Below are 12,854 nucleotides of genomic sequence, written 5' to 3'. Positions count from 1 at the left end.
GAGGATCACTTCTGCCCCTGGACCACGGGGCCAAGCTGGGGGGGGCTGCTTCCCTCCTCCCCAGCCTCCCCGGATGTGGGGGGGGGCAGCATTGCAGGCTTGATTTCAAAGCCCAGCGCTGTGGGAGCCGGAAGCTATTCAACCCACGAGGGGAATGCGCCCACGAACCCCGCCCCCCCATGGATCACTGCGACACGCGGTCCCGCGTGGGGCTCCGGCCCCCCGCCCATGCTCACCCCGAAGGCTTTGGGGGTCCCTGCCCCACTGCGCGGGCGGGAAGCCGAGCCCCACTCAGTACAAGTTTGCAGCAAGCAGCTCCCCTCCCCCGCTTGCCAGGAACCCACCGCTCCGGGGAACAGCCTCTGCTGGGGGGCACCGGCCCCATGGGGGGGGGAGACCGCAGAGCAACGCCCCCTTCCCCGCACCGCCCCCCGCTTTCCCCGCAGCAGCGGGCGCTGCAAGGACGGAACTCGGGGGGGGGGGCACCTGACCGCTCCCGCGAGCCCCGGGGACGGGGAGGGGGCGGGGCGCTTTATGAATGGAATTCTCCAGTGGGAACCCAATTACTATGCCGCGCCGCACGCGCCGCTCCTCGCCCCGCAGGTGATTGGCTCCTGCGTCTCATTGACGTCACCCAGCAGCGAGCCAGGAGGAGCCGCAGGCTCAGGCAGCGGCAAAAAAAAAAAAAAAAAAGGGGGGGGGGAGTGAGTCACCCCCAAAAGCGGCGACTTCACTATAACTCCGCGGCGTCTCCCCCAGCCCCGTCTCTCTGCAGCCGCCCATGGAACGGAGCCTCCGCCTGCAGCCTGCCAGCAGGACCGGAGCATCCGCAGAGGAGCCGCAAAGGAGCCAGGCGGACTTCCCTGCCCCAGCGCACCAGGTGAGGCGCCTCTCTCTGTGCAGGGGGCGGGGGGGAGCCCTTTTTTGCGTCCCCCTCCATTGCAGTTCAGACGCCCTGGACGCCCGGGAGCGTTAGAACTTGCAGAAGAGCAAAATAAGGTTTAAAAGAAGGATGGGGGGGTGTTACAGTCATTAATTCTCCCCCCCCCTAAATGTAAAGCAAAGTCTCGCTCCACTAGCTGGCACGTCGGAGCAGACAAGCTTCGTATGTTAACCTAGAGCCTGGGTTTATAACTGACCTGAGGGTGCAGCTTTCCAGGTAGAGAACTGCATTAAAAATGCAAAGGCCACCGGGGGGGGAAACAACCCCCAACCCAGCAGACAGCCAGGAGCAGTAAAATAAGTGTTTTCAGCAATCCCAATGCAAATTCAGATGCATGGCAGGATTGAGAAAGCAGCTGTTTGGCGGGTGACAGCTCTCAGGTATCGATCTGCCCGAGCCCAAGCAAGGGATGTAGCATGAAAAGAAAAAAAATATGTAATTAGGCTAATGGTCAGGGACGTGATGCCCAGCCTCCTCTTTCCATTACTGAGGCTTTAGCTTTCTAAGCTTTACAGCATCAGCAGTTAGGGCTAAATTAGTAAAAGCCCCTGTGAGGTAAAAAATTTAGTTCCAGCTGTGGGGTACTTATCCACTGCAATTGTGCACTGCATGCAGCTCAGTGGAAGCAAACACAGGCAAGGAAACAACTGGATGAGGGAGTTTCCTGCCCCCTCACCCCCCCTTTCTTTTTGCCTGCTCAAAAAAAAAAGAGAGGAAAAAGTGCAAAACTGACCAGAAATATCCCCATCGTAGGAGCAAATGGTGAGTACGCTACACACCTGAGTAACTTAAATCAATCGAACCTGCACTGTAGCCTACTGTGTAAGCCTTGATCAGAGCCAGCTTTTGGGAAAGCCCATGGGAAGCGAGGTGGGTGAGCCTGCCCCCCAAAATCTGCCACTGAGAGACTGGACACTGATCAGGGCTCAGAGATGCTCAGGAGTAAAACAAGTCAGTTTGCATGCCAGAGCCTTTGTATGCCCAGAATGACACTAAGTGGAAGTTGGTGCTATGCCTTCGCAGGTCACACCTGGACGTCATGAGCAAGGACGTATCCCACAACTCCACTGAAGGCCAGCAGGGCTGGTTTGCAGCCAGTAACGGCAGCAGCAGCTCCTTGAACCTGGACTCCGTGGTGCAGCCTCTTGTCCTGAATCCCTGGGATGTGGTACTTTGCATATCTGGGACCATCATCTCCTGTGAGAACGCGATTGTGGTAGCTGTCATATTTTACACCCCTGCGTTCCGGACTCCAATGTTCCTGCTCATTGGGAGTCTTGCCATTGCTGACTTCCTGGCCGGCCTGGGGCTGATATTCCACTTTGCCTTTGTCTATTGCATCCAGTCGCAGGTGGTGAACCTCATCACCGTGGGGCTACTGGTGAGCTCATTCACTGCCAGCGTGGCCAGCCTGCTGGCCATCACCGTAGACCGCTACCTTTCCCTCTACAACGCACTGACTTACTATTCAGAAAGGACGGTCACCAGGACTTACATCATGCTGATCCTGACCTGGGGATTTTCCATCTGCTTTGGGCTGCTGCCTGTCATGGGCTGGAACTGCTTGAAAGACGTCTCCACCTGCAGCATCGTGAAGCCCCTGACCAAGAACAACCTCATCATCCTCTCCATCTCCTTCTTCATGGTCTTTGCGGTGATGTTGCAGCTCTACGTACAGATCTGCAAGATCGTTTGCAGGCACGCCCACCAGATCGCCGTGCAGAGGCACTTCCTGGCCACCTCACACTACGTCACCACCAGGAAAGGCATCTCCACCTTAGCTGTCATCTTGGGGACTTTTGCTTCTTGCTGGCTACCCTTTGCCATTTACTGCCTCCTGGGAGATTACACCTACCCAGCCCTCTATACCTACATGACCATCCTCCCTGCTACCTACAACTCCATGATTAACCCCGTTATCTATGCCTTCAGGAACCAAGAGATCCAGAAAGTGCTGTGGACTGTGTGCTGTGGGTGCTTCTCTTCCACAATGCCTTTCAGGTCCAGATCTCCAAGCGACGTCTGACTCATCAGCCCTCGGTCCAAAGACCCATTTGCACACAATGTTCCCCTTTTTGCACAACCACAGAGATTTTGTGAGAGCTCTTAAAGATTCTGTGTCTTCTATGATTCCCCTTCCCTTGTGTGCATGAGCTGCTCTCTTCCTTTATTTTTCCACTTTTAGAATTTACGGAAGAAAAAATATTTATTTTTTATCCATAATAAATAAATATGTATATTTGTGAGTGTGCGAGAGATCCTCCATAAATATTTTCTTTGACACAATATTTATGGTACATTTTTTAAAAAGAGAGAATATCTTTTTGTTCTTTTGGCTTTTATACAGCCTGGTTAATTACCTCAGCTCTTCAGATATTATTTTCTACATCAAAGATCCATTGTTTCCCCTGTAACAATGGACCAGAACCAAATCACCTTTTTTAAAAAAAAATATTTATGCATTATTTATTAATTTATTGTTATTTATGACCAGCTTTTTCAAGACAATAGATTTTTCTGAACTCTGTAGTTTGCTGCCCTCTAGTGTTCACTATGTTTTAATACAAAAACTAATGGTGGCTCCTTTTGCATGTTGAGTACCCTGGGTGGTATTAGGTAATGGAATGTTTTAACTGTATCAAATATAGACAACTGGAGCGAAAAAGGGAACGCTGCAATACTAGACTGTGCCTATAAAAACCCAAGGGCTCAGATGATCCGAGTTGCTTTCTAAACCATTGCACTAGAGACTATTCAATTAACTAAAGTTTCTGTCCCAGTAGAGACAGATTGCACGTGTTCAACTGGCCAAATTCAGATTCAGAGGACAGCTATTCCGTGTACTGTATGTTCTTCAGGGTTGCATGAATCTGGAAAGGAAGCGAATGTAAGAGGCACTTTGGACATTTGAAATCTCACTGCATTGTTGCACAGACTCTTGTTCCATGTGATTTGGAAAGTACTGGATTCTTGTTTACAATCGTAAGAGAAAAATAAAGATAATTTGTGATACGACGTGGCTGCTGCTTGATGTGTGTGGGAGGGAGATATTGGAAGATCACTGTGGGTGAGGGGAGTAACTGGAAAGAGGCCACTTCATCCTCAATAAATTACAAAGTGTTGGGTCCAATTAATTCCACCTTCATCATAGACCCTCTAGAAACTGAAAAGAAGCGTCAGAGCCCCCAGCCCACCTCCCTGGAGCCAACGCAGGATTCTTCGCTATGGCACATTTTCTAGAGTTTTGGCCAATCTTGTACAAAATCCCAAGTAATAGTGCTTCCCTCCACCCTCCTGGGAGACACGTCCGTTGTTGCCTAACGCATCTAGTTAGTTGGAAAAAGAACAGGAGGACTTGTGGCACCTGAGAGACTAACAAATTTATTTCAGCATGAGCTTTCCTGAGCTACAGCTCACTTCTTCGGCTGCATAGACTGGAACACACAGACAGGAGATATTTATACAGACAGAGAACATGGAAAGGTGGAAGTATGCATACCAACAGGAAGAGTCTAATCAATTGAGATGAGCTATCATCAGCAGGAGAAAAAAACCTTTGAAGTGATAATTGAGATGACCCATAGAAGGTGTGAGGAGAACTTAGCTGGAAGTTCTTCCTAGCATAGGTGGCTTTTATTCAGTTAGGGAGGAGGTTATTCAGGGGTGTCTGGGTCCAATTCAGAGTCCTTGTTCTAATCTCCAAAGCTCTCATCATCTGGGGACCAGGCTACCCCTCCGTCTGTGACACATGGAGATGGCTGCCCTCTGGGGGACCCAGGATGAAACTCCTGGGAGCCAGAGTGGCAAAGCAAACACCGTGTTGTATCTCAGAAGATGAAACATGCTGCTGGAGAGCCGAATGATCCCTCATCTGAGCAGTTATGATGAGGGGAGAGGGGAAAAGGAAGGCAAAAGCAGTCTGCACACCGATTCACCGCGCGCTCTCTGTGATTGGTGCGTGGTCCCTAGGATGGTGATAGAGACAGGGTGGTCATTTACATCTGTGACCCCTGAATAACACGGGGGTTAAACAGAACCAGATTGGAGTGTGAGATTTTCTCCTAGTGCAAACAGCAAGGCATCCTGAAACTGCATGACACTGAAGAGCTCTGGGCACCCTCATTTCAATCACAGGACAGTTTGTGGCCTTGCATGCACAAGGGATGGCTTAGCAGTTTGAGCATCAGGTTTGAAATGCTGCAGTCACAGGTTCAAATCCCAGTAAAGCTGACTCGGACCTTTATCCTTCTCTGACTGAGTTCTGTGCAGTTTACTGCTTTGAGGGGTCCTTTTGAATGAGGCTATAAAAACACAGGGCCTGCCTGCTCCGTAGGGCCATGACACCTTCACAGGAGTGAGGATTTAGCACTTCCTCCATAGGCCTATCATGCAGCATGCTGGGCACAGGTTGGGTGCCACCCTCCAACCCAGAGGGAGGTGCGTTGCAGACGGGCTGCTGCATGGACACCAGCCCAAATGCCACACAGTCATTTATTTTTCCTTTTTACTCAGGCAGAAGCGCCCAAGTGACTTCCTCAGGCGCTTTGCTCAAGTTGGGTGGGAGTAAAACAGGACTCAGCATGTCACCACTTGGCCTGTAGTTTGCAACGGGCTTTAGAATCCTGGGGGAGGCTCGCCGCCCCCAGAGGAAGGGGATGCTGCTCCTAGAATGGCTGATCGGCTCGGGCCCGACGCACTGGCCCAAGACTTGGGAAACCCAGGTTCGGTTCCTCGTTTCACCACAGGCCGTTTGTGTGGCCCATGGCAAGAGAGTCTCCCTGTGTCTCAAATCCCCTGCTGTAAGTTGGCGACACAATAGCCCTGCCCTGCCTCCGAGAGAGGCTGTGAGAATAAACATATTAAAGAGAACGAGGTGTTCAACTACTGCGCCGTGTCAGTACCTACACGTACAATAACGTTCCTGGGGGGGAGGGGGGGGTTGGCTATCGTACAGAGGGCCCGTGAGTTTCAGATGTGCTCTAGGTTCAGCAGATCAGTGCTCCAGCTGCCCATCTCCTCTGTAATTTAGGCTCCTATATTCTAATATAAAGGGACTCTTCTGTTTCAAATCGCTTCAGGGAAACCAATCGCAGTGGCTGAAGCCTGGGAAAGAAAAGCAGTTCCCAAACTGTGGGTTTGGGTTTATTTCCTTTACAGGAACGGCTCCGGCAATCTAAATGCAGCTAGTGCTGGAAATGACTCCAGGCTGAAAGCACAATGGGTGGGAATGGTGGCACAGAGGGAGGGAAAGGAACATTGTTCTCTCTGGGTACCTAATCTTTGTCCTCATCGCAGCCACAACAAATAAATCATTGGTCTTTACATGCATTATGCCTGGCACTCGAATGCTGCGAGCCTCAGCAACTGTCACGAGAGCGCGAAGAGCCAGGAGAAAGTCACAGGCCTGACACCCCCTTGGATTGAGGGAAAACAGCAGCTGCCTTCGTACTACAGCTCCCACAATGCACGGCACTGGAGCTGTTCAATGGGGAGGAAGGAGGGAAGGCAAAAGGGACTGCAAACTAAAAGGCTGCTCTTGAGAGGCGACAGGTGCTGAGAACACTGATCCCAACGTGGTTTCCTTTCTCTTGCTGGCCTTGGTGAGAGTGAAGGTTCCAGAGAGAGTCAGAAGCATCCCATGCTGGAAGCCCAAGAACAGCAGATGCTAAGTCAATACAGAGCTGATGATAGGCAGCCCTGAGACCAAAACCTTCTTGATAGCTAGAGGACAGGTATAGTGCACTTATTCCCCTTAGTAGGAGGGCCCAGTTTTGGGAATGAAGGTATTTATTCCCAGCCCATGCAGAAACGAATCAGGAGGAATGCACATCACGTAACACCACTCTCTTCTGAATGGAATCAGAACTGCTGCACGGCATGTCATAGGCCCTACACTGCTAACATCGGAGGGAGAGATTCTCTTTTGCATTAAATATGTGGGAGGGGTGGCATTGTGGTGTTGAGAGTTCACAGCATGGGGTCCTTTGTGGCTACGGTGTGCAGCACAGTGACTAGCGTCAAGTTCTTGTATTGTAACAAGTTTGTAACCATCTATTTCATAAAAACTAGCATGCAGCAGTTTGGATTTTGATCCAGTTTGGGTTAGAGGATGAATCAGGATGGATTCAATAACACACCAACTTTGCAGGCTATTCTCATGAGATTTCAGCCCTAAATGGCTTATGTCTCCATCCAAGTAGCTCTTCTTGTGACATTTCTGCCAACTTGGAATGAACTGGAACGGGGACCCATTTGTCCCCATGTGATTTCAGATCCACTGTGCAACCCAATCAATTGGGAGGAATTAGACTTGAAGATGTGGATCTGGATCGCACTCCTGAAATTCAAAGAGGTTCTGATCTAGGGCTCTAGGTTTGGCCCGTCCCAAATAAAAACCATTAGACTGATTAAGAAAAGATGCAACCGCAGGTCTCCCTAAATCCCTACTTTCCCCCTCAGTGTGGAAATGCTGGTCAGTTTCTCTTTGTTTGGATCAGTTTCACACTCCAGAGCTTCAGACCTAGTGCAAGATTATTGAGTTTGCTTTCCAGCACCCTAGAGAAGTGTTTAATTCTTTAAAAAAAAAAAGTTTCACTGAAATTTAAAGAGAAATATTCTGGAACACATTTCCACTGGGCACACACCATCCTGCCTTCAGCACCTCCTCCCCCTCCACAAAGAGGGCTGTGCCCTACCACGCCTGAATACAAAGTGTTCTTGCAGAAACAGAATGTTATCAGCTGTATTACAGTCATGCCTGGAGGTCCCAAGCAAGATCCGGGCCCCATTGCGCTGGATGCTGCACAGACACACAGGGAGAGAGTCCTTGCGCCGAAGAGCTGACAGCCTAAACAGACAGCCTAAACCGAAACAGATCTAAGCAGACTGAGGGAGGGAGGGGAAACAGGGCCCCAGATAGGGAAAAGGACTTGCCCAAGGTCACACAGCAGGGTCAGTGGCAGAGCCAGGAACAGAACGTGGGTCTCCTGAGTTCCATGACCATGATAAGGTCAGAAGTGACCACTCTGATCACCCAGCCTGACCTCCTATAAAGGAAGCCGGCTGGGGCTGCTAGTTCTCACACATTCGTTATCAGTTTGGTGTGTTGCTGCTTTCAGACATCCAGGAAAGGAAACTCATCCCAAACCCAATACACCCACATTTGTGAGCTCAAACCAGAGCCATGTTTAGCTCCCGCTCCTCCTCTCCCTGCTCCCTCCCATTTTATACCCAATCGTCCCAATTTTCCAGAAGGGCAGAGACAATCCCAAATTCTCATCAAGATCAAAGGAGACGGTCAGCCTCCCTAACTGTGTACATTACCATCAGGTGCCCAACCACCGAGCCTATGACCTAACCCCTGGCAAAGACAGAATTGCTGCCTGAAGCTTGCTTAGCAATTTCACCTCTGACTGAGCACCCCAGGAATCCCTGTCCACTCTCCCTCACCTCCTCTTCGTGGATTTCCAATATGCTCCCAGGCTGATTCCCGTCTAATTTCCTGTTCCGTCAGTCCCACGGCAGGTGGGTGCTGCCTCACATCAGCGTCAATAGCTTTTCATCCCTAGAGAGCACGGTGGACTAAGTATACTCCAAACTTCCACTGGGGCTAGAATACAGGACCCCAAATCACACGGCAAAACTCCCAAATACTTAGCAACCTATTTTGTTCCAGGAATGCTAATTGTTGACGCTGTTAGGAATGGCAGGTGCTCAGCACTTGTGAAAATCAGGCTAGAACAGGCAACACTTGGCCATCTTAGTGTCTGGCAAAGTCCTATGGGCATTAATGGTGCTATAATAAATACCGTGTCCTCCATACCATTAGGTCACTATTAAACTAGTCAGAAATGCCCCCCGTTCACCCTGGTTTTGCACTAGTGAGCCCCCAACTGCTCCCGCTTAGAAGCTGAGAGACCTACAGGGTCAGGTGATTCTTACCTGAAGCTGCGTTCCTTTCCCTCCTGAACTGAAAATCAGGCCAAGCTCGGTGCAGGGAAGTAGCAGACGCCGAGACCCCCTCCCCCCCCCCCAGCCTTGATGTTTGCTTTCACAGGACACAAACCAGAAGCAATTCCACAGTAGTTCCAGGCACCGTTCCAGTCCTTCGGCTCACAGACAAACACCTTCACGTCAGAGGCAAGCTTGTACCCTTTCAAGGAAAAGGGATCAGAATCTATAGGTGAAAATAAAAACGCACTAAGTAAACAACATCGCGACTGCAACTGTTTTGGGTTAAACTACCAGTGTTGGAGCTTGTATGAATTCTAGACGTTGCTTAGGGGAAGCTCCCTTGAAGGGTCTCCGTGGCGGATTGGACTGGTGGGCCAGACTGGCGGCACCCTGGGGTCGGCGAACAAGAAGGAACAAGCAGCCATGAAGAAAGCGGATCCACAACTGCTGGTTTCATTGTGTGTCTCCCCTAGTCATTTTACTACAGCTCCCTGACTGCTCTCCAATCACTTGGGCAGGGCCCAGTGCACCCTTCCATAGGCTTGGAGTTCTGCCTGCCTGCCCCAATCAGTGCCAGCCTTGAAGGCTTGGGGGGGGGGGGGTTTAAAGACAGCTTGTTTTCCATATCCTGTCCTTACGTGGAGCAGGCAGAGGACAATATTCATAGTCTCGGCCCAGGGCCATGGAAATGGTTAGTCCAGTGTTGAACTTGCACTCCCCACGGTTAGGGACAAGGTTCACAGCCAAACGTACCTCAGGCAAACAAGAGAGAATCGTTGTAGGCAGCAGAAAACACTGCAGAGTTCCTGGCTTTTGTATGAACAAAACAGCAGCTGCAGGGTTCTGAACTGGTTACTCAGGGGAGAGGCCAGGTTGGCAAGGTTCACTCGCTTTCCTCCGGAGCAGGATTATCTGCTCAGAGCAGGTGGGCTGAGCCCTTGTGAAAATTCAGGAACTGGCAGACCATGATCTTTCCTCTGCTTCTTTGTTAGCTGTACATGGGTTTTTCCTTCACCAGCTTCCCGTGGGATGGAAGCAGAACTGGATCTAAAGCGAGGAGAACTTCCAAGATGGATTCCCAGTGTTCCCCTGATCCTAAGGGCTCTGCAAAAGCCATTCCTGAAGGGGGTGGGGGAAGGGAGAGGGCTATCCTGGTTCTTTTAGCAGCCGAGCCATTATCTTTGCTGCATCAGTGGAGTGTCTCTGCCCAACTTCATGTCTGCCCCCACCCCTGACTTCCTGAGTCCAATACCACACCTTGAATGGATGGGTAACCCACACGCTAATTTAGCTACAGCTAATCAGGAAAGAGATCTTGGAGTCATCATGGATAGTTCTCTGAAGATGTCCACGCAGTGTGCAGCGGCAGTCAAAAAAGCAAACAGGATGTTAGGAATCATTAAAAAAGGAATAGAGAATAAGATGGAGAAAATCTTATTGCCCTTATATAAATCCATGGTATGCCCACATCTTGAATACTGTGTACCGATGTGGTCTCATCTCAAAAAAGTTATACAGGCATTAGAAAAGTTTCAAAGAAGGGCAACTAAAATGATTAGGGGTTTGGAATGGGTCCCACATGAGGCGAGATTAAAGAGGCTGGGACTTTTCAGCTTGGAAAAGAGGAGACTAAGGGGGGATATGATAGAGGTCTATAAAATCATGTGTGATGTGGAGAAAGTGAATAAGGAAAAGTTATTTACTTGTTCCCATAATATAAGAACTAGGGGCCACCAAATGAAATTAATGGGCAGCAGGTTTAAAACAAATAAAAGGAAGTTCTTCTTCACACAGCGCACAGTCAACCTGTGGAACTCCTTGCCTGAGGAGGCTGTGAAGGCTAGGACTATAACTGTTTAAAAGAGAACTAGATAAATTCATGGAGGTTAAGTCCATTGATGGCTATTAGCCAGGCTGGGTAAGGAATGGTGTCCCTAAGCCTCTGTTTGTCAGAGGGTGGAAATGGATGGCAGGAGAGAGATCACTTGATCATTGCCTGTTAGGTTCACTCCCTCTGGGGCACCTGGCATTGGTTACTGGTGGTAGACAGGATACTGGGCTGGATGGACCTTTGGTCTGACCCGGTATGGCCCTTCTTATGTTCTTACGTTAGCTAACTCAGGTTAAAACATCAGTGAAGATACATCAACTTGGCTTTTAACTTGGGTTAGCAGCTGGAATTCAACCCCCGATTCCCCTAGGGTATGTGTTGGAACTTAGGCTTTCGAGCCTAAGGGGTCGGCCTAGCTCCCGCCCAAGGCAGAACATTCACATTGCTAGTTTTGACATGCTACCTTCAGCCCTGCTAATGTGAGATGTCTACCCAGGCTGGGAGACTTGCTCCCAGCTGCACTGTAGACACACCCCTATAGGCTCGAACTCAAACGGCTAACCAGAGCTAACACCCCCCCTTTCTCTGCAGTGTAGACGCACCCAGAGGTACAGGGATAGAATTTACTGCTCTCCACTCACTGTGTTTTTAGGGAGCGAACACCAGGGGCAGGGCTGCAGATTACATCGTTTGAAAGTAACCATGGAGAAACGATGGCTGTTCTTTTCTCGGCGAGAGCCTTCCCCTAGCAACCCAATGACTAGCCTCACCATTTCAAAGCCCGGTGCAGGAAAACGGACAAAGGGTTTTCCATGCTTCTCCTCCTTTATGGAGGAGGTTGTCAGCCACGCTTACACCTCTGTCCTGTCTGCTGCAGATTCATTCATTGCTCCGAACCAGTCAGCAAAGTAGGCGGCGCCCAGACGCTCCTGAAGCTGGGTTTTGCTGTGCCCAGGAGCTGAGCTGCTCCTGACACAAAACAGGCATAGAGAAGGAGTGCTCCAATATGGACCACGAGGAAGTGAGTTTTGTGTCCACACATGCACACAAACCCTCCCCCCTTCCCTGTATTTAATTACCTCCACCCCAAGTGCCCTAAACTCTGGTGAAGAGTGCCTGAGTGCCAGCCATGCTGGCCGCCCAAATCAATGTACCTCTACCCACTCCTGGAGGGGCAGCTTTCGTGGCCGAGAGCAATGGGCATTCTCCATGTCCCTGTTCAATCCTTGGTTCTTCCCTGGCTGCCGACAGTACTGCTCGTTTGAGACATGAACTCACCCACTACAAGCTCATATCACATAGGACACTTGAATGGCTCTCATTACTAGTCTGAGTCAGATCTGAATTAGCAACCTAGAGCTGAAAGACTAGGCATGGTGCAGAGCTGGATGTGCAGGAGATGAGCAAAAGGCATCCCCCAGCTGCCAGCATATTACCAACACCTGAAGGGGGTGGGGTCAGCAGGATGGTTTGAGTGACACTGCTGCGGGTTATAAGTGTTGTGAAGAAAGCTTTCCACATGAGAACAAAGCTTAAACTGACACAAAGCAAATTCGCACTCGGCGTTGGGAGCCCTCAGCCAGAACCGGCAGCTCAGAAATGTGACATACTTCTATTCATCTCAATGGGATGTTGACTCTCAAGCCTAATGATAGTGCTTTAAGCACACTGGATTGTCAAACACAGGTTACAATGATGCACTCCACTTGAACACTTGCCACAATTGTGCCCACAAATCAGGTGACTGCATCCACACAGCTAGATAAACAAAGGGCAGACAGTGGTGTGGTCCTTTAACAGAGATTGCCTTTTTTTTGGGGGGGGGGGGGGTGATGCTGAATGAGACGCTAACTACAAACCTGGGGCCTGGTTTCAGAGGTGCAGAGAACCCACATCAGCACTGCTGAAAGAACAGCTCTCTAGTACCAACCGTGGGTCTTGTTCCACACTCCAGCTCAAATACCAACCTCCTGTCGGTTGCAGTGGGAGAGCTGCTGCCGTTATAGGATTGGGGGTTTGCTGAATTTGCATGGCCCTGGCCCACAGTCGGCAATTAAAAGTGTGACTTGGCCCTCTCCACAAAACGAGCTTGACAACTGCTGCCTTGAGCCCTCCCCATGCAGGAGC

The 12,854-nt window shown here is 50.2% G+C and overlaps 1 protein-coding gene across 1 annotated transcript; it reads left to right on the top strand.

Moving 5' to 3' along the window:
• The first annotated feature begins 719 nt into the window (after window positions 1–719).
• On the top strand, window positions 720–3,958 carry GPR3 (G protein-coupled receptor 3). Its single transcript, XM_039511564.1, has 2 exons — window positions 720–880; window positions 1,967–3,958. The coding sequence occupies exon 2, from the start codon at window positions 1,983–1,985 to the stop codon at window positions 2,967–2,969; it is 987 nt and encodes a 328-aa protein (XP_039367498.1). The 5' UTR covers window positions 720–880; window positions 1,967–1,982; the 3' UTR covers window positions 2,970–3,958.
• Window positions 3,959–12,854: the final 8,896 nt, after the last annotated feature.

This window comes from Mauremys reevesii, linkage group 23, assembly GCF_016161935.1.
Source record: "Mauremys reevesii isolate NIE-2019 linkage group 23, ASM1616193v1, whole genome shotgun sequence".
NCBI lineage: Eukaryota > Metazoa > Chordata > Testudines > Geoemydidae > Mauremys > Mauremys reevesii.
This window is presented reverse-complemented; position numbering and strand designations above follow the sequence as displayed.

What these genes read in the sequence shown, in the direction of transcription:
- GPR3 (XM_039511564.1), top strand. Translation starts at nt 1,983, where the DNA reads ATGAGCAAGGACGTATCCCACAACTCCACTGAAGGCCAGCAGGGCTGG.